Source organism: Lepidochelys olivacea (genome assembly GCF_965140295.1).
Source record: "Lepidochelys olivacea isolate rLepOli2 genome assembly, chromosome: 4".
Taxonomy (NCBI): Eukaryota; Metazoa; Chordata; order Testudines; family Cheloniidae; genus Lepidochelys; species Lepidochelys olivacea.
The window spans coordinates 147,407,582-147,432,078 of NC_140414.1; the positions used below are offsets into that span (position 1 = coordinate 147,407,582).

The 24,497-nt window shown below is 53.6% G+C and overlaps 1 protein-coding gene across 6 annotated transcripts in view; it reads right to left on the reverse strand.

The window, feature by feature from the left end:
- ADISSP (adipose secreted signaling protein) overlaps positions 1–24,497 on the reverse strand; it is a 144,635-nt gene that overhangs the window by 12,163 nt on the left and 107,975 nt on the right. For 5 of the 6 annotated variants that reach the window (XM_084626480.1, XM_084626479.1, XM_084626483.1 and 2 more), the window contains one exon: positions 8,633–8,755. The exons of the other annotated variant lie outside the window; for it this stretch is intronic. In XM_084626480.1, the coding sequence (XP_084482606.1) occupies positions 8,633–8,755 (123 nt within the window). The remainder of the gene's footprint in view (positions 1–8,632; positions 8,756–24,497) is intronic. 6 annotated transcript variants of the gene reach the window in all.

Consider the following 24,497-nt stretch of genomic DNA (forward strand, 5'->3'; position numbering starts at 1 on the left):
AGGTGGCAGCAAGGAGTTGAGACAGATTGGAAAACCCCATCCGAGGGGGCTGCTAGGGCATCACGGATCCTAGAGCGTGTCTGACACTAATGACCGTCCCTCTCCTTATGGGTACCCATCACCGTGGCCTCTGGGCATGTCACATTAGCTGAAGAGGAAACGACTGGCTGTGGTGGGCTCTGATGGCTGAACAAGTTCTCCTCTGGTTGTAAAAAGACAAGCGGGTAAGTCCATTCCCCACCTTCCAAATGGGGAAACTGAGGCACAGGGAGGTTTCCCGCAGTACCAGTGCACCAGTGGCAGAGCCAGGGAGAAACCCCAGGTCTCCCGATTCCTGGTTCTCTGTCGACTGGATCACACTGTTGCTCCCGTGTCATAGGTAAGTTTGAGTTCAGAGTGAAGTCAGCATATTTTAGCACCAAATTCAGTGTTTGGGATTCATGATTTAAGCCCCGGGTCTGGTATAGGGAGCGACTCACGGAGAAAAGCAACTGACAAAGCAGCCGCTTTCCACTTCCTCCGTGCATGAGCTACGCTCACTGAATGTCAAGTGACATTCCTTTCTCTCTGATCGGATCAGACCCCGATTTCCGTCACACTGGTGTAAACCCAGCCTGCCACTCCCGAGTTACTCCGGATTCACACCAGTTCACCAAGATGTCAACGTGGCCTGTGATTACGGTCACAGCACACGCTCAGCATGAGGGCATCTGGGTGTCCGCTTACACCTCAGGTATAATCCACACCTCCATTTAAGTCACTGCTGCCTTTGGCCTACACACTTGCCTGGGCCTCCCACATGCTGATCCTGTGGCTATTACCTCAGCTCTTTGAGAGGCTGGGGGAGGCCATTTTAAGCAGCCCGCTCCATCTCCATCAGCTCCTGCCCAAGAGCTCTGCCAACGCCACTTCTGCTGCATTGCCCGGGCAGAGCCGCCCATTTTGATCTGCCGGGGAACGGCAAAGCCGTCAGCCCGTAGAACGCTGCAGCGAGGAGCTGCAGGATGCAAGGCTGCATCTGCGCTGGAACCCGGCTGTTTCAGCAGAAACCTCTGCAGCTCTCCTTGCGGTAGATCTGAATTGCACTGGGTGCCCGTGCCCCGAGCAAGGGCACCGCCTTAGCACTCGCAGACACAAGCGCTGCCTTCCAGGAAGAGGTACAGATCCAGCTATTCCCCAGCCATGCAGCTGAGAGCAGCCAGAGGTACAAGCCCTGCCTGGCTGATCCGTTGTAAGGAGCTGATCCAAAGGCCGCTGAAGTCAATGGAGCTGCACATTGACTGCCCGAGGCTTTGGATCAGGCCTTATATGTCCTGGCTCCCCATTCTCTCTCTCTCTCTCTCCATCCGAGATGGTTATCACTCCATTGGCAGGCAGCGGATGCCAAGTGTCAGTTGCAGGTGCCAGGGGAGTTCGGTCTCAGAGCTTGAAAAGCTGTTTTGTCCATGGCCGATCTCCAAACCTAATTTTCTCAGCTATTTTTTTTGTTATCAGGGTCGGTGGGAGCTCTGCTGGGATGAATCACCCCTTATGCCGGAGCGGGGCTGATAAGAAGATCAGGGAATTAGGGGGGCACTGTCGGATTAAACACTAGCCTGGAAACAAGCTCTGTGTCTCTGACTAGTGTTACTAATAATAACTAGATTAGTAACATCAGGGGAAAAAATCTAAATCCAGGCCTCCATCCTGCAAACCCTTCGGCACGTGCTTCAGCCGCGTCAGGGCTGCGTAATGGGCTTGGAGTCATGCCTGTGTTTGCAAGACTGGTGCGCTAGTTTGCTGTCTGCCTATTGCTAGCTTGGACAGCGTAGCTGGGCAGGCCAGTTTCACTTATGGGAGGACATGGACCCGCCCCAGCAGCCTGTGTGGGTGGGGAACAAAAAAGCCACCATGTGACGAGCCAAAAGCATTTCCACCCAGCCGCCGGCCGAGTCAGCGGCGCACTGCCGGCTCAGGTGGAATGGGGGACACAGCGACAGCAGACTGCATGAGAGGTGGACAGCAGGACACGCTCATTTTCAGAACCAGTGCTAGTATCACTGCTGTGGTGACTGGGATTGTGCACGTCCATCCATGGGTCTCAAAGCACTCGACAAACGACTGCCAATCACAATTCACACACACACAGACACCCCGGGCAAGCAGACCCACTTTATAGACTGAGCCAGATAGAGGATAATAGCCTACTACTTCTGCTACTTGTCTGAGTTGACACCTCTAGCTCAAGTGATGGAACTCTGTTTTGGAGCGAAAGGGCCAGGGTTCAAACCCCATTAGCTGCCTGGTGTATGTGTCAGGGGGTTCACAGGCTCACAGAGGGTTGAGTGAGTTGCCAGGTTGCAGGGCCAGGGAACAGAACCCTCTGTCTCTTGCTTCCCGCAGGCCTGAGCCTTAGCCACTGAGCAGCTCCCATACCCCTTTTAACTTTGACTAAGGTGCATTGCGGTAAGATTTAGAAGCCAGCAACTACAAGTCTGATGGGGAATCAGGTGTGTAAGATCGTACGATCTCACGTTCCTATCAGTGCATTTGCTGTGGGGTACACCGAGGGTTAGCGATAGGCTCCTCAGGAACCAAGTATGACCCCAAGTGGACGGAGAGCCATTCAAGAGTGCAATTCACTTCTCTAACTCACCTTCTTTGCCTGCTTTGACCCCTTGAGCTCCAGCCTCTGTGGGATCCAGCTGTTGATGGATTATACCCACTTCTGACAGAGACCCGACACCTTTGCCCCTGTTTACACCTTTGGCCATGTTCATGTGGCTTTGGGAAGCCAATCAAGAATTTGAATTACATCCCTCCATTAACTGCCAGGGGGCAGTACCCCCCCAACACCCGCCAAGCAGCATCTCCAAGAACTGGATCTTATCGAGGCACTCGGTTATAAGAGGAGGAAAAAGCCCCACAAAATTCTCTTTCGAAGGAGCTCCAAAGGAATCTAGCTCGAAGGAATTCATTCAGGGCAGGTCTTCAGCCTGTGTTATGTAGGAAGTTAGACTAGGTGATCAGCCTAGGAATCTGTGAATCGAGGGGTAAAACACAAGCAGCCCTTTCTGGACAGAAACACCAACAAACTCTGCATGTTAGTTAGGGGACTCCCTGAACCCATGGGGCTCTCCTCCTGCACTGTACCTGCTTGGAAGTAGGCAGGAGATGGGGGCTGCTTAACTGGAGACAATCTACAGCAACTTACCTCAAACATTTCCTCCTCCCTTATCAATAACCCCCACAGCAACCTTCTGCTCCTGAGCTGTTACTGTCTCTGTCTGTGAACCCCCAAGACACACACCAGGCAGCTAACAGGGTTTGAACCCTGACCCTTTTGCACCAAAACATAGAGTTCCATCACTTGAGCTAAAGGCATCAGCTCAGCTGAACGGCAGCAGTAGTAGGCTATTATCCTCTATATGGACCTGCCCCCCCACACACACAGCACCCTACATTTCATCTTGCCTTATTTAGTCCTTCAGGGCAGGGGAGGCAGCTGTAGGCTTACAGAGCACTGTGGAAATTCATAGCACCAGGTACAATATTTTGTCTGAAGTCCTCAGCGTGGGATTTTGCTGCTCACAGCTCCATTGTTCCGTTAGCGGTGCAGCGTCCTAGCTGCACTAGGATAAGGTATGCACGGGCGCAGATACGCCATCCCGCACAGGGAGCAGAGCTCTCCTGGGCGCTAGGGGAGGAGCTGTTTGGCAGCGTGCTGCGGGGGAGGAGTGGGAATGTGGCGTGCTCGGGGAAGAGGCGGGGCCGGGGCAGGGATTTGGGGAAGGAGTTGGAATAGGAGCAGGGAGGGGGCAGAGACTTTGGGGAAGAGGGCGGTGCGGGGCAGGGGCGGGGCCGTATGGAAGGGGTGGAGTGGGGGTGGGGATAGGGGCGGTAGAGCACCGAGGGTGAAGTGGGGAAGTCAGCACCTTTGAGACAGAGGACTCCTCTGACCCGAGCCAGGGCCCAATTCTGCCGGGGCTTGAGCATCTGAAACTTCTACTGAAACTGCTGGGAGACGCAGCCAGTAAGGAGCTAGCTCAGTAAATACACTTGGGACAACAGCTGCTCGATTTAAAACACTGCTCTAGTCCGCCCTCCTGCATAGGCCAGGCCGCTTCATTCCACCCTGTTACCCCCCCGTGGAACCTGGTCACTTGGGTCAAACTCAGCATTTCAGTCCCCGAGAGATCGAACTGCTGTGTGGCCGAAGCAGAGGACAGGAGGGACCGAGGAGCGGCTAATGCCCGAGGAGGTTGATTAGGTGAGATGTGCCCACATGATCCACGTGCTGATTGTGCTCGTGCCCCAGGCTGCAGAGGAAGGTGAAAACCCGCAATGGCCCTGCTCATCTGAGCTGGGGGAAATTCCTTCCCAGCCCCAAATCTGGGCCTCCATTTGGCTCCTAGCCTTGGTGCGACACCCCAGCCAAGCTCCTAAAACAGATTTAAAGTGTCGCGCCACTTCTCGCCCCAGCCCTGCCCACGATGCACACGGGGGATGCCCCTCATCGTAACTTTCACACAGAGGGGAAGCAACAAATTCACAATCAGAAAATTCAAGCCCGCACGGCTGGCTTGAGAATGGCAAGAGACACCCCCCAACACGCCTCCCGGAGCTCCCCTTTGCTAGGAAGCCCCAACCCCTGTAAACATGTCGTCCCGGTGAAGCCAAGCAACGTTCCTCTGGCCCAAGGGGATGGTGACAGAGGGTGGATCTGTCAGATCTCCATAGCATGCGGCCCGGCATGCAGCATGGGGTGTCTATAGCGGTGGGGACACGAGTGCAGATGGCTGCTGCAGTTAAGAACCCCTCCCCTGGCCTTCCTATTTTTCTCCCACACTCTTTAGGCAAATAACTGGGGGCCCTTGGGGCATCTCTGTCACCTCAGGTCCTTATGGGGTCTCTATCCTCTCAGCGCTTCGCAATCGTTCATGTACAATAGGAAAGTGCTGTTTTCGCCATTGGATGGGTGGGAAACTGAGGCACGGAGACTATGGGCCAGATTTGTCCAGGGATTTAGCACCTAAAGATGCAGGTAGGCGCCAGGTGGGATTTTTCAGAAGCCCTCAGGCACCTAAATACCTTGAAAAATCCAGCCCTATGTCACATGGCCAATCTGTGGCAGAGCAGGGTCTCGCCAAGTCCCCAGCTAGCGCCCAAACCACTAGACCCATCTCCAAGGGTGGGAACCTGCTTCTCTTTCTCGGTCCCTGACGCCCTCTTACCCAGCCAGGGGCCAGCACTGGGGTCATCGTCCTGCTTGCGAAGCAACTTCGGTCTGCGGCCCTGGAGCAAGCAGACCTATGAAACATCCACAGCCAAACCCAGATCACATGGGGGCCCCGGACTGCAAGGGACCTGCTGGGTCACCGAGCCCAGCCCCTGCTATCACAGGCAACCCCAACACACCAGCCCAATTACATGCAAAGCAAGCACCATCTTCAAACTCGTGAGACACTGTCTCCCCCTGCCCCACGCCGCTCCGACCACGTGTTCCCCTCACTCTTTGCATTTCCAGCTTGAACGGACTCCTGGCCAGTTTCTCCCCATTGGCTCTTGTAGCTTTAGCTTCACTAGTTCTTCTCCCTCCCTGGTTCCCTGCCCCCAGTGTATTTACAGAGCAATCAGATCCCCTCTCGGCCTGCGTTTTGCCAAGCTCTTCCAGTGTGTTGTCCTAAGACAGGCTCTCCATTCCCTGGGCCATCCTACCCGCCCTCCTCTGCCCTGTGCCAATCCGAATGCCTTTTTCTGGAACATGGGTACCCAAAATTGTGCACAGGATTCCAGGAGAGATCTTACCAGTGCTCTGGCTGCTCTCTCTCTCTACTGGAAACACCTTGCCTGATGCAATTACATGCAATTATTATTGCATATTATTGCATATACATGCATGTAATTAAACCTGAGTGTCTCTGGATTAAGTTTAGAAGTGTGTGCAACAAGAGTGATGTAGTGGTGGGAGTCTGCTATTGACCACCGGACCAGGGGGATGAGGTAGATGAGGCTTTCTTCCGGCAGCTCACGGAAGCTACTAGATCGCATGCCCTGATTCTCATGGGTGACTTTAATTTTCCTGATATCTGCTGGGAGAGCAATACAGCGGTGCATAGACAATCCAGGAAGTTTTTGGAAAGCGTAGGGGACAATTTCCTGGCGCAAGTGCTAGAGGAGCCAACTGGGGGGGCGCTTTTCTTGACCTGCTGCTCACAAACCGGGTAGAATTAGTGGGGGAAGCAAAAGTGGATGGGAATCTGGGAGGCAGTGACCATGAGTTGGTTGAGTTCAGGATCCTGACGCAGGGAACAAAGGTAAGCAGCAGGATACGGACCCTGGACTTCAGGAAAGCAGACTTCGACTCCCTCAGGGGACGGATGGCCAGGATCCCCTGGGGGACTAACTTGAAGGGGAAAGGAGTCCAGGAGAGCTGGCTGTATTTCAAGGAATCCCTGTTGAGGTTACAGGGACAAACCATCCCGATGAGTCGAAAGAATAGTAAATATGGCAGGCGACCAGCTTGGCTTAATGGTGAAATCCTAGTGGATCTTAAACATAAAAAAGAAGCTTACAAGAAGTGGAAGGTTGGACATATGACCAGGGAAGAGTATAAAAATATTGCTCGGGCATGTAGGAATGATATCAGGAGGGCCAAATCGCACCTGGAGCTGCAGCTAGCCAGAGATGTCAAGAGTAACAAGAAGGGTTTCTTCAGGTATGTTGGCAACAAGAAGAAAGCCAAGGAAAGTGTGGGCCCCTTACTGAATGAGGGAGGCAACCTAGTGACAGAGGATGTGGAAAAAGCTAATGTACTCAATGCTTTTTTTGCCTCTGTTTTCTCTAACAAGGTCAGCTCCCAGACTGCTGCGCTGGGCATCACAAAATGGGGAAGAGATGGCCAGCCCTCTGTGGAGATAGAGGTGGTTAGGGACTATTTAGAAAAGCTGGACGTGCACAAGTCCATGGGGCCGGACGAGTTGCATCCGAGAGTGCTGAAGGAATTGGCGGCTGTGATTGCAGAGCCATTGGCCATTATCTTTGAAAACTCGTGGCGAACCGGGGAAGTCCCGGATGACTGGAAAAAGGCTAATGTAGTGCCAATCTTTAAAAAAGGGAAGAAGGAGGATCCTGGGAACTACAGGCCAGTCAGCCTCACCTCAGTCCCTAAAAAAATCATGGAGCAGGTCCTCAAAGAATCAATCCTGAAGCACTTGCATGAGAGGAAAGTGATCAGGAACAGCCAGCATGGATTCACCAAGGGAAGGTCATGCCTGACTAATCTAATCGCCTTTTATGATGAGATTACTGGTTCTGTGGATGAAGGGAAAGCAGTGGATGTATTGTTTCTTGACTTTAGCAAAGCTTTTGACACGGTCTCCCACAGTATTCTTCTCAGCAAGTTAAGGAAGTATGGGCTGGATGAATGCACTATAATGGGTAGAAAGCTGGCTACATTGGGTAGAAAAGCTGGCTAGATTGTCGGGCTCAACGGGTAGTGATCAATGGCTCCATGTCTAGTTGGCAGCCGGTATCAAGTGGAGTGCCCCAAGGGTCGGTCCTGGGGCCGGTTTTGTTCAATATCTTCATAAATGATCTGGAGGATGGTGTGGATTGCACTCTCAGCAAATTTGCGGATGATACTAAACTGGGAGGAGTGGTAGATACGCTGGAGGGGAGGGATAGGATACAGAAGGACCTAGACAAATTGGAGGATTGGGCCAAAAGAAATCTGATGAGGTTCAATAAGGATAAGTGCAGGGTCCTGCACTTAGGACGGAAGAACCCAATGCACAGCTACAGACTAGGGACCGAATGGCTAGGCAGCAGTTCTGCGGAAAAGGACCTAGGGGTGACAGTGGACGAGAAGCTGGATATGAGTCAGCACTGTGCCCTTGTTGCCAAGAAGGCCAATGGCATTTTGGGATGTATAAGTAGGGGCATAGCGAGCAGATCGAGGGACGTGATCGTTCCCCTCTATTCGACATTGGTGAGGCCTCATCTGGAGTACTGTGTCCAGTTTTGGGCCCCACACTTCAAGAAGGATGTGGATAAATTGGAGAGAGTCCAGCGAAGGGCAACAAAAATGATTAGGGGTCTGGAACACATGACTTATGAGGAGAGGCTGAGGGAGCTGGGATTGTTTAGCCTGCAGAAGAGAAGAATGAGGGGGGATTTGATAGCTGCTTTCAACTACCTGAAAGGGGGTTCCAAAGAGGATGGCTCTAGACTGTTCTCAATGGTAGCAGATGACAGAACGAGGAGTAATGGTCTCAAGTTGCAGTGGGGGAGGTTTAGATTGGATATTAGGAAAAACTTTTTCACTAAGAGGGTGGTGAAACACTGGAATGCGTTACCTAGGGAGGTGGTAGAATCTCCTTCCTTAGAGGTTTTTAAGGTCAGGCTTGACAAAGCCCTGGCTGGGATGATTTAACTGGGAATTGGTCCTGCTTCGAGCAGGGGGTTGGACTAGATGACCTTCTGGGGTCCCTTCCAACCCTGATATTCTATGATTCTATGCATCCTAAATCCCCTAGCAATGGGCCGCAGCCACTAATCAGACCGCCGTCACTCACCAGGGCTGGATTCCAGGCGGCCTGTGCAGTGAAAGGCTCCAGACCCTGTTTCCAGCAGTGTTTAAAGGGATACCTACCCATGACCCGGGCTTGAACCACCACTTTGACACAAGCATCCTCATGGGTCTCACTGGACAGCACCATCTCTTCTTTCAGGACCCCTTCTTTGTGCGCGGTGTACTCGCACTTAACACTGTAGCCTGGAATGGAGAAGGAATTAAAGCCAAGAGTCAATAGCCAAGCCTCTTGAAGGCAGCGTCGTGCAGGGGTTAGAGCTGGGAAATCTGGTCTACTCCTGACCTTGCCGTTGGTCATGGCAGTGCCACCTCTGGGTGCCTCAACTTCCCCCCCACTCCATGCGTACCTAGCCCCGCCTTGCGACAGGGCTGTATGGTCCTCGGACAGAGGCAACCATTTCCACACGGTACCTGGAGCCAGAAAGGGACTGGGGCAGCCAGCTGGCAAGCAGGAGCTGGGAGGCAGCATTACCTTATGGATAAAGCATGGGACTGAAACTCAGCAGACCTGGACTCTAGCACTGGATTGCTGAAGTGATTTTCCCATGTTCACCCAGTGCCTCGGTTTCCCCATCTCTGAAATGGGGATAAAGATACTGACTTTCTTGTAAAGCACTTGGCGACCGGCCCCGGGCACTCTCTCGGAGCCAGGAAGGGGTTACGGTTGGCGAGGTTATAGATCCCCCTCACTTCCCGGGGCTGGAGAGCCAGCGTGCTCAGAAAACACCTGCTCTGGAGCTCTATCGAGCACCAGCCGGTGCTTCAGATCAGTCCCATCCATCACAGAGCGCGGGAGCTTTGCAGCAACGCCAGGCTCTGGGCAGGGAGATGTTCTCCTGGCTCCCTGCAGCTGGGCTTGGGAAGTGTCCCTCTATTGACTGGGAGGGAGGCTTTGCAGAGCCCCTGCCCAGCATCTCCGCCATGACCAGTGGCCCATGCCAGGAGGCCATTCCACCCAGCAAGCCGACGGTTTGGCTCAAAGATCCTCAGTGCATCAGTCTGTACAGGGCTGGGGACCCGGGGCTGATCTGCACAGACCTGGGGCTTTAATCCATCAGAGGAGAGCAGGTGATGTTTCCCAGATGCCCGATGGACCGAGCGAACTCTGCTAGGTACGTCTGTGCTGAGCCGGTGGCATGAACTGTCTCTAATCAGGAGAGCCAGGGAGGTGACTCTTTGACAGCAAAGCCAGTCCGAGCTGACAACCCACCCACTCCTCTAACCCAGCGCCCCACGGAGCAGCCATGGGGAGGCGAGGAAGCGCAGCAACAAGAAACGGCTTCAAGGAATTCCCATTGGAGCCTGAGCTGAGCGATGGCTGTAGGTGGGAATCACCGGTGCTGAATCCCATTGTATCCAGCAAGTGTAACGACCCGGCCCAGGGTCCTCAGCGGGGTTCGAACCTCGGCCTTTCAGCACCGCTGCACCGCCCGGTTGAGCTAAAGGAGCAACTCCTCTGGCTGGCAGCACTAGTGGGCTTTTATCCGCTGTGGACCAGCCACTAGAGGGGGACACCGCATGCGCTTTGCCAGTGTGACTAAAAGGGACCCTGCTCAGCCCGAGGCGAAAAGGTGCTTCGAGCCCCCAGTACACTCCGGGGGGCGGGGGGCGCAGAGCCGGGGCCGGACATGCTGCAAATGCTACAGGAGCACACGCTGCCCTCGCTTGGGGTCTGAACTGCAGCAGCACCCGGAGGCCCCAATCCGGATCCGGGTCGCACTGTACTAGGTACTCTGCAGCCACACGGCCCCTGCCTGGGGGGGGGTTCCAGGTTGAGAAAGGTGCAGCTGCTCCTGTATATGCCTCAGGGCCGCTTTGTACACGGCCTGCCTCTGCAGGGATCCCCCTCCAGCCACTGCTGCTGGTGTAGCCCCCTTCAACTAGCGTTGCCACCTTTCTAACTGCTGGGCCCTGCCCCCTCCCCCCGAGGACCTGCCCCACCTCTACCCCAAGGACCCATCCCTGTCGCTTGCTGGATTGTCTCAAGGAGCCTGCCTGCAGGTAGGAGGCAGCCCCAGCTGAGCAGGGACTGGCGCGGGTTAATGTCCCGGCACCTCTCCCCGACCTGTGGTAACCGGACTTTTGGTTCAGGTGCCATTTAGGGTTGCCAGGTCCCCTTTTCAGGCGGACTTTCTGGTTGAAAACTGGGCACCTGGCAACCTTAAATGGCACCGGACACAGAAGCCAAAACCCGAAGTGTCTGGGTAAAATCCGGATGGGTGGAAGCTCTATCTTCAATGCTCCCCCCATCTGGCAGCGGCTGGCAAAGCCAGGGTTCAGCACCATTTCTACACACTGATCCTCGCCCTTCACACCCTGCCTTTCTCTCTCCCTCTGCACTAGGCCCAAGTGAAAATAATCAGAGGCCACAAACTTGGATGGCCCCACCTGTTCACCACCCCATGCAGACTTATAGAACCCATTTTCACTGGGGCACCTGTGGCAGAGGGACGAACCGGAGCAGATCACTGGCTGGTGTATGGAGGCTGAGGCTGAGGGGGAGCAAAACAGATGCAAGAACTGCAAGTTTTATGGCTAATCTGCTCTGGTACACTTGGCATTAGCCCCAAGCATCAGCTGTCCCAGCTCCTGGGCTGTCAGGGTCACTTTTACAATAAAGATCAACATCCCAATATTCAAAGTTAAGTGGAAAGCTGCATGTGGTAACACTGAGTGCCCAATTGTATGAGCAATTTCTGTTACTGTGTGTGAAAATAAGGTAAGTGCAAACACCCACTTTCTGTGCACATTCACGGTAACCGCGTTTGCACGTGAGGGGTGCCAACCGGGCACAAGCTTCGTTAAGAGTTTGAACCAGTGGAACCGGAAGTCTCATGTGCGCTGGAGCTGAAGAGCAGTCTGCGAATGCAGATGATCAAACAGGTGCACAATTTGTCTCAGGAACAGGACGCAAGGATATTCCTACCATTTGGGACACAGCATTTAAACCAACAGGGACACGTTAAGGGAGCAATATGTCCCACTGAGAGAGATTCCAGAGCGATGCCAAATCCGACAAACACCGCAAACCCAAAGGCAGCCTAACAGCTGATGGATAGAGATACAACATGTCGTAACACTGACCCATGTCATGTGATCACAGCCAGGAACTACAGAACTCTCTCTCACCAGCTCTCCGGTCCATTACACACAACATACCCATTTGGAATTCTGCGCAATTACCCACAATGCTGTAGTATTTTCACACAGTGCCCAAAAGTTGCCACACGCTTCACATGCCTCGAATGCCTCGTGGGTCCTTGCTCCAGAGAGATTATGATGTAATAGGGGCATTGCAGTAAATGCCCAAGACCCAGCGTGCTAGGTTGGCGTACACTGGTAATTAGCAAGACACAATGATTAGCCACTGGGCCATCACCATTTGAGTCTGAGGGAGTGGCCCTGGCGAGGCAGACTGTGTATCAGTCACACGCAGGAGTTCCCCCGATGATCTAGCACTTGCAACTCATGCTGAAGCCCAAGGGAACCGCAAATAACGAGCACATCCCAGGGTCAGGCCCTGTCTACCGGCTGGGAGTTCCATTCGTAGCTCTGACAGCCCAGCTCCGTGCCGCAGTTTCCCTAACTGTAAAATGGCGACACCACCACTTTGTGAAGCAGGGTGAGGTGCGAGGAGTAACGTACATGGTGCTGGGAACAGACCCAGGCATCCTGATTCCACATGCCAGAATCTAACCCCGGGCTGCTTTGCAGGCAGCCAGACGGCTGAGCCAAGGAAAGGAAAAAGGAGTGGACAGACTGATAGGGAAGCAGTGGGCCCAGGTGTTTTATGGAACGACAGGCAAATGAGGAGAGGCAGGAGAGGGACAGGAAGTGGGGAAATCCACAGTGTTAGGGATGCATCTGGCTGGCCAGATGGTGGCCCAGGAGAAGGTTTCCCCCCAGGCCTAATTGAAGAGACGGCTAATAAGGCCTGGCACCATCTGGCTCAGAGAGAGCAACTTCCAACAGAGCAACAGATGATCTCTGGCCTCCGGGTAGCTACGCTCAGCTAGTTTCCTCAAATGCAATTTAAGGACCAAAATGGACTTGAATTCTTGGTCTGCTCAGGGCTCATTTTAAAGCCTAACCCGAACGCGACTAGCTCACAGCCAATCTGAACCTTGCCCCGGAGCACTGAGTTGTTTTCACATCCGACCTGAAACTGGCACTTGTAGCCACGTCTCGCTGGGTTTGGGCCGGGTGGCAAGGTCAGGCACAGAGCAGCAGGAGCCGGAGCCAGTGGACCAGCATGGCTGGGGTGCTGCAAATAGACCTACCTCCTTCTGCCTTTCCCAAACCTGCCTGACCCACCGCCCTGCCCCCAGGAGCCGGGGGCCACCCATGCCCACACCCCAGCCCTGCCACAGCCCTCCGCACCCCCAGGCAGTGGGATGGCCCAATTGTCCTGCAGGCACGGGGCAGCCCCCCCCCACCATCTGCTGCCACCTCCTGCCCAGCCCCGCAGCAAGGCTCTGGGCACAGGGTGGGTCGGGGGGAAGAGTGGGGGCAGTACCCACTGGCAGAGCCCCCCGAGCTCCTCCTCCTTGGATTTCCTGAAGCGATGCAGCAGGCCCCATGAGCTCTTCCACACCAGGCAGGGCAGGGTGCTGGGCAGGGGGTGCCCGGTGCGGTGCCCCAGCTGGCCACACTGTTCCCCTGGAAGCTGAGTCTGTCTATCAAGGCAGAAAACAGCTGGTGCGAGCACATCGCTCGCTCCCTCCCTCCCTCGGCAGGGCTGCCTCTGCCAGCCACCAGCCCATGTAAATAAAGGACTATTTGCCATGGCCCCAACCCTGCCAAGTCATCCCCCAGCGCCCGTCCCCACTCTGCTCAGGCCTAATTGTAAAGCCCGACCCAAACCTGATCCAAGCATCCTCAGTCATTTCCACACCTGCCCCAACCCAAACTTAACACCTGAGGTCGAGTCCCCTAGGGGTCAGGTCGCAAGGCTCCAACTTGACTGTTCTTCCTCTGGGTCTTAGGGTCATTATCAAGCCTGAGCTATGCAGCAGAGTAGAACTCTGCTCTGCCTTCTCATCTTTGATACACTTTACTCCCACACGGCTCAGAGCCTTGCACGGTTGCAAATCACAAGGGTGGTAAAGATGCACGTGCAAACTGCAATTTTTCAAAAGCTTATAACTTGGCCAGATTTGGGCAGCTTTCCCCCGGGATGGCAGAGGGCATCTCTCGGACACCAGAGCTAGCCCCAGGCCTAGTTTCAAGTCCCTGCGTCAAAGCATGGGGTTGCTAGAGCATCTCAAAACTGTTGTAAGAGGAGTTGTTTTTTCTAACAGGGGCAAAACAATGTATTTTCCCCGAAACTCGTTCTCAAATAACTGTTATTTTTGCTAAAACTTAAAAACAAAAGAACAAAAAAAAAAAAAAACAGCTGGAGGCAGACGCCCAGCGTGGAAAATTCCAGCCCAACAGGTTAAAGTTTGGCAAAGTTACAAGCAACTGAAAATAGGGTCTTGTAATGGGAAGTGTCAGGTAACCTTAACTCTAGGTGGCGCTATCTACCATTCCTGCTTCGAAGGTATTTACAGCACCCAGCACAATGGGGCCCTGATCTGTGATGGGGGTTGCTGGGCTCTGGACACTTGTAATATAAACCACCAGCCAACCTCCCAAGTCTCCAAAATGCCGGCTGTAATTTGCTCAAAATTTGCCGGAAAAGTTCTATCTTAGGTGAAGCTGTGGCACGTGACAAGCCAAGTGGATTGGAGAAGTGGGGGGTAATTCTGGTTTAGCACGGGGAAGCCAGCTTCAGTCTCACCAATGGATAGGGTTGCCAACTCTCCAGGAGTCTCCCAGAATCAGGCCTTATTTCCCATAGGCTACTGAAGCGAAACCGGGAGATTTTAGGTGCTGAAAATCCGGCAGCGCAGCAAGGCTAAGGCAAGCTCCCTGCCTGCCCTGGCCCCGCGCTGCTCCCAAAAGCAGCTGGCACATCCCTGGAGGGGCCCAGTTGGCTCTGCGCGCTGCTTCCGCCCCCAGCACCGACTCTGCAGCTCCCATTGGCCGGGAACTGAGGCCAATGGGAGCTGCGGGGGTGGCGCGGGCAGCACGGGGAGCCCCCTTCCCTTCCCTCCCCCCCAGGGGCCACAGGGACATGCCAGCCACTTTCAGGAGCGGCTTGGGGCCAGGGCAGGCAGGGAGACTGGCTTAGCCCCGCTGCACCGCCGACCGGGAGCCCCCCAAGGTAAGTGCCTCCTCGTTGGAGCCTGCACCCGTCACCCCCTCCTGTACCCCAACCCTCTGCCCCAGGCTCAGCCCAAAACCCCCTCCCACAGTCTGAACCCCTCTGCCTCACCCCGCAGCCCAGAGCCCAATTCCCTGCCCCATGAAAGTGAGTGAGGGTGGGGAGAGCGAGCGACAGAGGGAGGGAGGATGGAGTGAGCTAGGTGGGGCTTCGGAGAAGGGGCAGGGCCTCAGGGAAGGGGCAGTGCAGGGCAAGGGTGTTTGGGTTTGTGTGATTAGACAGTTGGCAGCCCGACCAGTGCAGGGTCTAGTGTAGCCAGCATTCCCTCACTACAGGAGATTGGAGCACTTGGCAGAACCCTACGTTGTCCAAGGTTGCTGATCCTTAGATCACTTTGCTTCTCTTCCTGCTCCATGAACAGAGCACTCTTGTGTTTAATGGAGTGAAAGCTCCAGGTCAAAGAAACACGTGGAAAGGTGGCAAGGTGTGAGTTCCCTGATCTCTGGCGGAGGGATCTCCAGAGGCCAGGCCAGGTGCTGCGATAACACCATCTCTCGCTCCCCCAAAGAGCTCCCTCACTCCTGCAGAACAATGATTTTGGAGCAGGCCCTGACCGTGGACAGAGTCCATGATTGGTCCTTGATCTAGACAAGATCCTGCCTGCCTAGGGCTTGTGCGAACAGGGTTGGATACCTTTCTACTAGATCCAGTTCCAATTCCTCACTGCCATTTTTTAGCAGGAAAGACGAGAGTCATTCCCCATAGGTTCCACTATCTTGAGCCAGAGGCAAGGTCCAGCACAGTAGGAGATGTCAGACAAACCCCTCGCGATTCACACCTGGAGGGATCACTTGGATAACCGTCCTCAAGAGCGTAAGAGAAACCACCCTGAGAACGGTCTGCATGGCAATGTCTGAGCAGGCCGCGTGGCCCCTCCTGGGCTATCGGGGCTCTTCGCGGCAGGGACCCTTTCTCACTATGCTTTCGCACACAGTGCCCAGCACAACGGGGCTCTGATCCCGGATGACATCTCTAGCCCCAACTGCCATCTATTAACAGCAGCAGCCATCTGGGTCCCACGTGACGACTAGCTGCTTTTCTGAAGCCTCATCGCTCATAGAAGCGGTCTCGGTAGCGAAGACTCCCCTCACAGACAAATCTTTCATCTGAACGCAGAACCCCGCCCCAAGCCACCGAGCCTGGGGATCCCTACGGCTCGAGCGTTCCAGCGGAAGAAGACGCTGCTGCCAGCCACTGTTCCATCCGCAGCACCAACACAGAGAGGCGAGCCGTTCCACAAGGCCACTGACAGGGTTGTTCAGACGTCTCTGTGAACACCACCTGCCACGTTGTTCCTGCCTCTCCCCCAGCACCTCTTTAAAATGCAGCAAATACGAAGCACCAATCCATGGAGGCCACGTTCACCGTCTCTCTTTCACTGGGGACCTGCTGTTACTTTTCACCGGAGGAGGAAGCTAATGCAACCCGACTTTCCACTGAGATACCAACGTTTGCGGCTGAAAGGTGCAAGTCCACAGAGTTTGCAGTCAGACGGGATCATTAGATCATCCACTCTGACCTCCTGGCTAGCCCAGGCCAGAGAATCTCAGCTCCCCCTGTACTGAGCCCAGGCACTTGTGTTTGGCTAATGCGGGGTTCCTGGGATCAACCTGGAGATCAGGACCCAGAATTGAGTCCCCAGAATGTTTCAAAGGGTCACATGGCAGCTCCTGTCCCACGGGGCTGGCTGGGCTCGCCTCCCTCTCCAGGCACTGCAGCCTCTAGGATCCCTCCCAGCGCCACTCAGGTTTGGCCCAGCCGCCAAGACGACGGAAGCCCGGGTAGGCCAAAAGTGAGCGAGCGGCACTGCAACCCTGTGAGCCAGGGCACAAGTCCCCTCGCCCAAATTTGGTCCAGTCAGAGGGGTGGGGCCAAACCTGAGCCGCGCTGCAGCCCTGGAGGGGAGAGCCAAGCCCAGCCAGCCCCACAGCACAGCATCTACAGGAGACGCCAGTGTGGGGTGAGTGTCAGGCAGGACCCAACCCCCCTGGGGGCCAGCACCCGACTGAACTACCCCAGGGCAGGGCTGTAACCAGGGCGTGGTTGCGGGGGCAGCTCAGGGCCAATAATGCCAGGCAGCTTGGGCGAGCCCTGTGGAGCGGAGCTTGGGGAAGGAGAGTCATCTCTACCTCCTGACTCACCTCAGCAGATCATCCAGCCTGTCTGGGTGGGGAGCGGGGGCACAACCAAAAAATCGGAACCGGACAGGGACGTGGTCCCGCATGCCCCCTCCCCTCATCAATCGCTGCTGGCAGGGGGTGCAAATATGCTTGCTCGCCCCAGAAGCTAAAACCCCTAGTTATGGCTCTGCCCCAGGACCTCCACCCCTGGGTCACGACAGGCCTGGAACATTTACAGAGGGGTCCCGAGTCCAAAAAGGTTGAGAACCGCTGGAGTGAAGCATCTTCCAGAAAGGCAGCCAGGCTTATGGGAACACACAGAGAAAAAGAATCTGCCCTTCCCTGGGTGGTTTATTCCAGCAGTTAATCACCCACCCTGTCAAACACCTGCCTTCTTGCTAATGTGAACATGTCGGGCTTTAACTTCCAGCCGTTGGGTCTTGTCCCGCCTTTCTCCGCTAGATTACAGAGCCCATAGTACATGGCATTTTCTCCTCAGGAAGGTAATCGGACACTCGGATCAAATCACCTCTCAGGCACCTTTCTGAGAAGCTAAACAGACCAAGCATTTGAAGTCTCTCACTGTCAGGCATTTTCTCCAGCCCCTGAAACACTGCTGTGGCTCTTTTCTGCACCCTCTCCAATTTCTCAACTTGCTTTTGAAAGTGCAGGCACCCGGCTGGACACGCAGGGCCCAGTGTCGGTCACACCAATGCTGCACCCCGAGGTGAAACCATCTCCCTGCTCCTACTCGCTACTCCCCTGCGGATACACCTAACGATTGTATTAGCCCTTTTGGCTCCAGTGTGGCACTGGGCGCTCATGCTCAGTTGCTGGTCCCCTGTGACCCCTAAACCCATTGCAGACTCGCGGCTTGCCGGGATACCGCCCCCCATTCCGTAGCTACGGCCTGCATTCCGGGTAGCTACCTGCACAACTTTGCATTTGGCTGCATTAAACACTTTTCAGAACTTCCCTCTGCCAAGTAGAAGCAGGCCAGGCCAAGGATTGCACGCACAGAGCCTGCGTGATCCCTCCAAGATCCACTGTAAGCTAATAGCATTAACATTGCTGCCGTGAACTCGACCGCGCTCTGCACATTCGTAACATACAGTGCTCTCCTTGCTCATTCACCATTACGAAAAGCTCGGCCCCTGCTTCCCACTGTGCCTGGTCGGGTCCTGTTACCCAGTCACACCCACTGACAGGTACGGTAGGTTCTGAGAAGGCGCAAAGTGGCGTACAGTAGAGACGCCCCACCCAACTTCCTCCCACTCAGGCTCTTTGGCCCCCTTACCCACCAGAAGGGAAGAGGGGAGAACAGTCTGACTGTGAGGAATTCTCTGTTATTCATCCCACAGAATCCAGCCCACAGTCTGCAAAGGTTTAAAACCCAGAGAAGGAAGTACTCCTCCAGGCAACACACCGTCAACCTGTGGAACTCGCTGCCAGGGGATGTTGTGAAGGCCAAAAGTATAACTGGGTTCACGGAGGATAGGCCATTAGCCAAGCTGGTTAGGGATGCAACCCCATGCATCCAGCTGCCAGAAGCTAGGACAGGATGACAGGGGATGGATCATTCAAAATTGCCCTGTTCTGTTCCTGCCCTCTGAAGCATCTGGCAGCAGTCCCTGCCAGAAGACAAGATACTGGGCTAGATGAACCATTTGTCTGACCTGGTGTGGCCATTCATAGAATCATAGAATATCAGGGTTGGAAGGGACCCCAGGTGGTCATCTAGTCCAACCCCCTGCTCGAAGCAGGACCAATTCCCAGTTAAATCATCCCAGCCAGGGCTTTGTCAAGCCTGACCTTAAAAACCTCTAAGGAAGGAGATTCTACCACCTCCCTAGGTAACGCATTCCAGTGTTTCACCACCCTCTTAGTGAAAAAGTTTTTCCTAATATCCAATCTAAACCTCCCCCACTGCAACTTGAGACCATTACTCCTCGTTCTGTCATCTGCTACCATTGAGAACAGTCTAGAGCCATCCTCTTTGGAACCCCCTTTCAGGTAGTTGAAAGCAGCTATCAAATCCCCCCTCATTCTTCTCTTCTGCAGGCTAAACAATCCCAGCTCCCTCAGCCTCTCCTCATAACTCATGTGTTCCAGACCCCTAATCATTTTTGTTGCCCTTCGCTGGACTCTCTCCAATTTATCCACATCCTTCTTGAAGTGTGGGGCCCAAAACTGGACACAGTACTCCAGATGAGGCCTCACCAATGTCGAATAGAGGGGGACGATCACGTCCCTCGATCTGCTCGTTATGCCCCTACTTATACATCCCAAAATGCCATTGGCCTTCTTGGCAACAAGGGCACACTGCTGACTCCTATCCAGCTTCTCGTCCACTGTCACCCCTAGGTCCTTTTCCGCAGAACTGCTGCCTAGCCATTCGGTCCCTAGTCTGTAGCTGTGCATTGGGTTCTTCCGTCCTAAGTGCAGGACCCTGCACTTATCCTTATTGAACCTCATCAGATTTCTTTTGGCCCAATCCTCCAATTTGTCTAGGTCCTTCTGTATCCTATCCCTGCCCTCCAGCGTATCTACCACTCCTCCCAGTTTAGTATCATCCGCAAATTTGCTGAGAGTGCAATCCACACCATCCTCCAGATCATTTATGAAGATATTGAACAAAACCGGCCCCAGGACCGACCCTTGGGGCACTCCACTTGACACTGGCTGCCAACTAGACATGGAGCCATTGATCACTACCCGTTGAGCCCGACAATCTAGCCAGCTTTCTACCCACCTTATAGTGCATTCATCCAGCCCATACTTCCTTAACTTGCTGAGAAGAATACTGTGGGAGACCGTGTCAAAAGCTTTGCTAAAGTCAAGAAACAATACATCCACTGCTTTCCCTTCATCCACAGAACCAGTAATCTCATCATAAAAGGCGATTAGATTAGTCAGGCATCATTCTTATGTAGAGCATTACCACTGCTACTTGGTGGGAAGAGTGTAACATGCTGGAAGACTTGGTGTGTTTGCAGACACATTGCTAGTTCTTAGGTCAGTGCTGATCCCTGCCATCCAAACCACGGCATGTTAAGAAAACCAAGGTTGAGGGACCCTGAAATCACCATGGGCGGGGGATCACATGCTCTATTGTTTGCAGTGTGAGCACCTGTCATGAAAACTTCCCCCGTTTCCACTAGGAGACCCAATGTGACACCAGGAGCCGGAGGGTAACAGAGGCGACAAGGGAGCAGATGCTGCAAGCATCTGGGTACAGACCTGATCCTTATACGGCCGTACTTTGTACTGCAATAAAGCCAGCAGGGTTAATCCTGGAGTGGCGTGGGAAGGTGTCCTACTGTGGTGGAAGAAATAAGGCAGTGCCCCACAGAAACCTTCTGCACAGGATTGCAGAGTACCCCCATGAAAGCTTCCTAGAGATCTCCATGGAGGATTCCCAAGCCATCCCTGTGCACTAAACAGTCTTTTCCGCAGGGGCACCCTCTGTGGAGCTGGAGCGGCCACTGGGAAGCAGATACCCACTGCACCGCACTCTCTCTTCAAATTAAACAAACTAAAGGAGCATGTAACCCCTACAGTTGGATTGAATTGCATACTAACCAGATGTGCCTTCCCCGGCATCACGCTCAGCCATGAGGCAGTCCTGCGATCGGCTGGGCTGCTCCGGGGTTAAAAATAGTTCCTGGCTCTTGGGGAGAATCCCCCACTCACTTGTCTCCCATTCTCCTCCTCCAAAACCTCCTCCTCCTCCTCGTTGTTACCTGTGGTGGCCCAGGACTTAGACTCCTGGGAGGTGTCCACGCTGCATTTGTGGGTAGTGCTCAGGTCACTGCCGAGAATCGCATGCAGCTCCTTGTAGAAGTGGCATGTCTGTGGTGCAGAACGAGAATGACTGTTCGCCTCCCTTGCCTTATGGTACGCCTGCTGAAGTTCTTTGATTTTCATGTGGCACTGCTGTGGGTCCCTGGTGTACCCCTTCTCCGTCATGCCCAGCGTGATCTTTTTGTAGACGTCTACGTTTCTTCTGCCGGATTGGAGCTGTGTCTGGACAGAGCAATAAGATCCCCCATCTCCTGTGTACTTCAGGCAGCGGTGCGTTTGGGGCACCGAGTCACCGTGATCAGCTGGGCTGGTGAGCTCTCTGCTCTGATCAAACAGGAAATGGGAATTTAAAAGTTCCTGGGGCTTTAAGAGGGGAGGGGCTCTTTCCTGTGTACCCAGCTGCTGTGCAGCAGAGTTGAAACCGATCAGCACAGCGGTCACAGCTGAGCATTGTGGGACACCTCCTGGAGGCCAATTCAGTCAACTTACGCAACTGTGTGTCTACACTGCCTGCCTGTCGACACATCAATATGGAATTAAGCGCTACGCCTCTCACAGAGGTGGAGTAATGAAGGCGACGTAACAGGTGAGTTAGGTCAGTGGAAGGGACCTGGTAGTGGAGACACACACATTACTAAGGTGGACGTAAGGCAGCTTCTGTCAACCTAAGTTTGTAGTGTAGACCAGGCCCAAGGTACAGAACTGGCTGTGCAGGTCTGCAAACTTTTCAGAGCAGACCTCCACGTGAGAAACACATTAAAAGGCAATATTTATAAGAGCTGTTCAGAAGTACCAACAGCTCATACCTGTGGGGGCGAACGGCAGATCAGCTCTGTTCAGACAGTGAATTGCTTTATTGTCAGCCACACATCTGAAAATTGTAAGGGGGCGGGAGGGGGAAGTATTGTCAGCGCAGTAAGTTCTCATTTCTCATAGGCCAGAGAAAAATGCAACATAAAAGCAAACCACGCTAAGCCTTTTCATCTGAGGAAAGGTATTAGTCAAATCCCCAGCTCACGAGAAACACAGAAAAACAGGAGCTTGCCATGAGTAAGCCGAAAACGTGCACCTCTACAGTCAACAATCTTTGCCAATTACCGCTGTGATGCCTGAAGAGGGACTCAAAGGAAAGTGACATTTGGGGTGGGGGAGAAATTACAATCCAAAAAACGTTCTGTGCATCTTAATCTGCAGAATGGAGCTCATGAGCTCTGGCAGGCGAGGTGATGATCATAGTTGATTCAACTTTTATATGCAACGATTCAAGATTTATGAAGCATTTAAACTGGTTGCTAGGGGCATGGCAGGGCAAGAACAAAAGAAACCAATAAGATAAATAGCATCCATTGGAACCACCAAGATTTCCCCTTTGATGCTTTCAGAAGCTTTAGATCGAATGATTCATAGCTGTCAGTAGCTGACAGTTCATCCTACCCTCAAGAATAAATGTTTTAGGGAAAAACGCACATTTTGCTCCATATTAATGATGTTTGGCATTAACAGAATGCTTTTCATCAATCAATCTCAAAGTGCTTTGCAAAGGTTTTCCTAAAGGAAATGCCTAGAGGCCGGCACTGAAATCAGGGCTACATTGTGCTAGGTGCCGTATAAATACATAGCAAGTCCCTGCCCCAAAGAGCTTCCAGTGGCATGCATGGTAGGGCTACTCCTGAGCCATGGACCTGAGAAACCTGGGGTCCTCAGCCTTGGGGCAGTCCATCTGGTGGGGCTCCCCACAGTGAATCAGCAGGAAGCCAGGCAGGTTTCTGTTGGAACCCTGTCCCTGCTTGTGATCGTATGAAAAGTCATCAAACTTGACGTGTTTCTGCCAAACACCTCAAATTCCACCAACTGTCATTCTCGAACAAAATGGTCATCGGAAAAGTTCCAACCTGCTCTCCGGTGACCCAGGCATCCAGGACCTCCAGAACTCTCTGCATTAAGGACCTCCAGAACTCTCTGCCCGTCAACTCACTGGTCAAATCCAGTTCAGTGTCTGGATGTCAGATTCCAAACCCCGCTGCAGCACTTGAGCTCGGTTTGGGTTTAGATGGCAATGGCTCATCCCTGGAGAATTAAACAGGATCTCTGATTCGCTCAGCTGCAAACTACTCTCAGAACCACCCCTGGTAATCACACAGCAACCCGAGAGCAGAGTCTCCCATTCCTGCCGTGGCCTTACCAGCTCTTTTGAAGGCAAGTGCCAAGCAAAGCCCAAGGGAAATCTAAGGATTGATCTTCATGAACAAGACCTTCCCCACCGGTAACAGGAGGATGGAGGCTTTCCCAGGGTCTTTCTTGCTCCAAGGGATCTTTTCTCGTGGCACCCCTAGGTTTGTGGGGGGAGCACCAAGCCCTGTTCTGCTCTCTGCTTCTTGAATCCTTGCTTGACTTTAGCATTCGTTCAGCGGCTCTTTACTCTGGCGGCCTGCGGGTTTTGATTTCAGGCTCGCGTTCTCTGTCCGCAGCCTTCACAGAAGAGCACTAATACTTCGCTCTTACCCTAGAGCTTTTCAGCACAGCTTTCCACGTGCTTTGCAAAGGGCAAGTAGAATTCTTCCCATTTGGCAACGGCCAAAAGGGACCATTAAAACCTTTCGGTCTGACCTCCTGCATAACGCCAGCCAATTTCAGCCAGTGATTCCCGCATCAGGTACAGGAACTTGGGGTTGAGTTAGCACTTCTCTTTCAGAAATCCACAGCGTGCCTCAGTGAGTTGTTGTACTCGTTAATTTCCCTCGCTGCTAAAAGCTGCGACATATTCCCAGTTTGAATGTTACTGACTTCAACCTCCAGCCAATGGATGTTGTTCTGCCTTTGTCAGGCAGATTAAAGAGCCCTCTAGGATAGATGGCCCCTCTGGGGAAACTGAGGAACAGCAATGCTGAGATGGGGCTCTGAAAAGCAACTATGTACTACTGGCACCCTCCTTCTCAGCAGACCTACTCCCTGCACGGATTGAGCCGTGCTTCCTGAGCTGCACACACAGTTTTAGAGTCTTTACTCCTACTAGCCCTGTGGCGCCTCCAGCAGAAGGAACCAGGGTTTGCCCTGGCTTGGGCATCAGCAGCAGAACAAGTTAACTACGTTCCCAGCGCAAAATCCCTTTTTTGGTGACAGAGAACCCAGGTTGACTCTCTCAGCCCCAGGGGGTGGAGATCTGCAGGCCTGGCAGTTGGAGACACTTTCTTACTTGTCAATGGAGCAGATTTGGTGCAATGGACATGGTTCCCCACAGTGCTCCTCACAGTCACTTTTTGGACAACCTCAATGGAGGTGTCTTGCCCAGAGTGGTAGAGCAAGTGATAGAAATGGGATCAGAAGCCAGGAATCCGGACTCACAGGCTGCTGCTTAGTATATAACTAGGCTACCACTGCCTGGCGTACGTACGTCTGGGTGTCTCTGTTGTGGCCTTACTGAATGGCGCAATTTGAGAGAGAAGCCAAAAGGTGAATCAACCTATTCCTTGCCCCTGGCTGCTGGCGGGGACAATTCTCCAGGGATTCAGGCATCGGTTTCCCGTCTGCACCAGCTATGAAGCTTTTATCATGGTTTGGTTCTCTCTTTCGGCACCAGCTGCTCCAGATGTCCTCGTACTCTGCCCCATCTACGGTGTCTGACAGGAGGTAGGTGAGGATCTGAGCAGTTTCATTTGTGATGCTTCAGATCAATACTTTGTCCTAGCAAGCAAGAGCTGTATGATCCCAGCTGAGCCACACGGAGAGCTGGGAG